Raw genomic sequence first — 4,056 nt, 5'->3', positions numbered from 1 at the left:
AGGGAGGAAGGGAGAGAGGAAGGGAGGGAGAGAGACAGAGACAGAGACAGACAAATTTAGAGACAGAGAGGGGAGGGATACAGACACACAGAGGCAGAGAGAGACAAAGAGACAGAGCGAGCTAGGGAAGGACGGACGGACGGATGGAGGGAGACAGACAAACAGACAGACAGAGACAAAAAAATTTAGAGATAGAGAGAGAGAGAGAGAGAGAGAGAGAGAGACAGAGAGAGAGAGAGAGAGAGAGAGGGAGAGAGGGAGAGAGACAGACAGAGAATTTACTAGTGAATTTAATATTTTCACAAAATCATTAAAATCATTTGTACCCATACGGTAATTAAGCTACATTGCACTTTATGGTAAAGATTCACACTAGCAACAAAACAACAAATTTTTAATAAAATGTGTGGCCAATGTATTGTAATGTAATGTATTGTACACATGTATTGTTGAATTTCTACATTAATAAAATTAATAAAACACACTCTAAACTAAAAGTAATTATACACAAATATCAAAAGATCATACTACTTGTACATGTATTATGTACATGTTTACACATAATTCAAATACATGTACTATACATGTAATTCATGATGGCACAGTATACTCCTCACAAAAATGTGTACCACAAAATTTTATCACATTAAAAATTACAACGTGCAAGGAAAATTAATACATAAACAATATTGGAATATCACACAAATAAATATAAAGAAAAACATGTATTGGAACTGGTTTATTATCAACTAGCATGTACTACATTACATCATGTTGTAATAATGTGTGTATCATTCAATATACAACTCACTTTATCTCTTGAGTCAACAGTAGCACCTTTACTGAGTAACCACTGGACAGCATTAATATTGTTACTCATAGCTGCTGCATGTAATGGAGTCCAGTTAAACTATAAGAAATAAACACAACAAATAAAGTACATACAAAATGATAAATAAAATCAATTTTATTACACCATTATTATACAGTTCTTATAATTTTACAGTATTTTCAACCAGTAACTAATAATGCAAGCATAATAATTCAATAACTATGAATGTCATCAATAGGATACTGTGTTTGACTGTATTTCCTCATGGAAACACCTACTCCCAATAAATGCCCATACCTGTATAAACGCCTAGAGACAGCATAAAACATTGACAATAAATGCCCATGCTTGTTTAGATGCCTATGCCACACCCACTTTGCCCATGTGGTTACTGGCACACACTACAGGCAACATAGCAGTAGTAGCTGAGAAGGAAGCTCATAGAAGAAGACTCCTCGGCAATGAATTTAAATGTCTATCCTCATATAAACGCCTACTTCATTTAAACACCCAGCAAACGGGACTCTATAAGAATAAATGCCTAGGTGCTTCCATGAGGAAATACGGTAATTACACAATATTAATATAATAAACTGATTTATAACTAAACTGCAGGTACTTTTACATTATACAAGTCATACTAATACACTAGTCACTACATCATACACTTACCCCATGAGGTTGATGCCAATTGATATATGCCCCATTAGAGAGGGCAGTCCTCATTCCTTCTATGTCTCCATCTCGAGCAGCATCAAACAACTGTCGGTCCTACAGTATTAACAAGTGAATGAGTGTATTATTAACAGTTATTATAATAGTAATATTAATCACTCCTATGTCTCATTATCACATAATCTCATTCAAACACAAAATCCACAGAATATGTAACCAGTGACAATAACCGACCATAAACAACACATAAACAATACATGTACATATAAAAACAACTTTTAATGGAAAAATACACAAACAACTGAGCCATTCATTTACATGTACTTGTATAACATATGAGGGTATTTATTGACGGTGAGGAATTTTGAAGAAATTCTCAACCAATTAAATTTTGGCAACTTCATTAACTCCTAACAAGTGGCAGCTAATAATTGACAATAATTTGTGAGTTTCAATTTGGAGTATTCTTATAATTTAAGGACTTGACAAATTTAATCCCTCACCAATAAATCCTGTAATACAGTACATGTACATGTATATCCTTATAAGGAAAGAGAGTGTCCCTCCCTCTACAAAGAGTGTGTCTGGTGTATTAGTATACATTGAATCATTGAGTATCTATGACTGGACACATAAGTAGGACTAGGACTAGGGTAGTAGGAGGAGGAACACCTAGTGACAATATTACATAAATACCCAGTGGAAGAGATACAAACTACTACACTACTAGATGAGGGTCCCATTACTGACATTGTTATGATAACACATTATACATCTACAATACACTGGACTAATATTTACAGTATAACCTTGATTATCCGGACCCCTATGTCCATCAGGTGGTCCGGATAATTGAAATGACCTTTAAAACCTTCATATACTTACTCCAAAGAAAAGCTAGAGCCATAAGGAGGCTAAATCCAAGCCTTGTTACTAGTAGGAAGCCATTAATCAGCAGCATTCCACTGCTAAACAAGCTACTTCGTGTAGAAAGCAGCCATTCTATAATACCATATACTCTAATTAAGTGAATTTAAAGCACCACGTGGTCACTTCCGGTCATGATTTCAGAGTCCGGATAATCGAGGATCCGGATAATCGAGGTTATACTGTACTGGTATTCCTAGGCTGCGTTTACATGGCAACAAAAATGATACAATCCATACAGTTTTGTGCCTGCTTTATGCTTCTGTTTACACAGAAACGAATGAAAACATGATAGAATTATGATAGGACTCTATGGAAACGAAAATGGTGTTTAAAGTGTATCATTTTAAAAACGATACGTTTTGTGTTACTGTGTAAACGTAGCCCTAATTTAGTGAATTCATGCATCATCTAACACAATTTGTAAATAATTCAATTCAAGGAAATTGGATTATGCTTAGTATAATTAATCCTGGCCTAAAAAGGAGGTTTCAATCTTCATAATATACACATGAGGTTATTCAATGTTTAGTGTACTTAGTTCCACCAGAAGTAAGGTTGAAAGATGAATGAGGTAATGTATGGTAATAGACCAGACCCTTGCTTTGTAGAGGGAGGGACTGGCTATGTGAGACTAATAAGGAATGAATCTAATCAAGTGGAAATTTGTACTCATTACAAGTCCTTTTATGTAAAGATATTCACTCATTGATATTGTTCTATTAGTATACGCCCACTACTGACTATACATACTGTCAATGAATCAATGAGTACATGTACATGTATCTATGATATAGTGTCATATCTGACACTGGACAGGAGATGGTAGTGTATAGCGGGTAATTTCCTTCGGGTGTTTTTTATCTAAAAGTAAAATTCGGCACAAAAAATTATGTTGTAATCATTAAATCTCAGAAATGAAAATATAAAGCAGTAATATTATTGACATTATACTAAAATTAATGTATCACTCCCAATGGATCATTGATGGTAGGTATATAGTGTCTGAATGAATATGGAAAATTTACTGTCTCAAAGCAAAAATAACTCTGAGGCCATTAGCTGTGCATGACATAATACAGTACACTGTATGTACATGTACATTGGCAGTACAAGACATAATAAAAGCATTATATCTGAAATTTGGGACAATTCCCAAACTAACTACATCAATTGAATCATATATATGTACATGTAGATCTACCCACACACATTAACCAACACTGAGTACAGTATATATCATGTATACCGGTATACATTGTATCAGTACATTACTAACACAATATGTACAATACATTAATTATATACTCACTGGAGTGTCCCGATAAGCCATTTCTAACAAAAGAGAGCGAAAGAAAATGAGAAAAGAAGAGAATGAGAGGCTTTAGAATGAGTCAGGAAGCTGAAGTCAGCAGGATTTGGGCGTGTCCGACAATATTTTAGGTGTGGTCCGTGTGGACTTAGAATATACCCACGTGAATACACGTGGGTTGACTGTGCTGGAAGAATTTAAAGACTGCATGTGATATTATCCTCTTAAAACTTAACAATAATACTCAGTGTCAGTCTCTGATCCATTGGAATGAATCTACTATTCAACAATCATGACCTCTCTCTCTATT

General features: G+C 34.7%; 1 protein-coding gene across 1 annotated transcript in view; it reads right to left on the bottom strand.

Annotated features, from left to right (window-relative positions):
- The window catches only part of LOC105314824 (ankyrin repeat, SAM and basic leucine zipper domain-containing protein 1-like), a 6,361-nt gene extending 2,517 nt beyond the window's left edge, over positions 1-3,844 (bottom strand). Inside the window, exons 1-3 of the mRNA XM_011409207.2 lie at positions 3,747-3,844; positions 1,505-1,603; positions 812-910 (exon numbers count right to left, since the gene is read on the bottom strand). Of these exons, the coding sequence (XP_011407509.2) occupies positions 812-910; positions 1,505-1,603; positions 3,747-3,767 (219 nt within the window). The 5' untranslated portion in view covers positions 3,768-3,844. The remainder of the gene's footprint in view (positions 1-811; positions 911-1,504; positions 1,604-3,746) is intronic.
- Between the last annotated feature and the right edge of the window lie 212 nt (positions 3,845-4,056).

Source organism: Amphimedon queenslandica, unplaced genomic scaffold, assembly GCF_000090795.2.
Source record: "Amphimedon queenslandica unplaced genomic scaffold, v1.1 AMPQUscaffold_12485, whole genome shotgun sequence".
Lineage (NCBI taxonomy): Eukaryota > Metazoa > Porifera > Demospongiae > Haplosclerida > Niphatidae > Amphimedon > Amphimedon queenslandica.
Note: the sequence above shows the minus strand (reverse complement) of the source record. Positions and strands in the feature narration are given on the sequence as shown.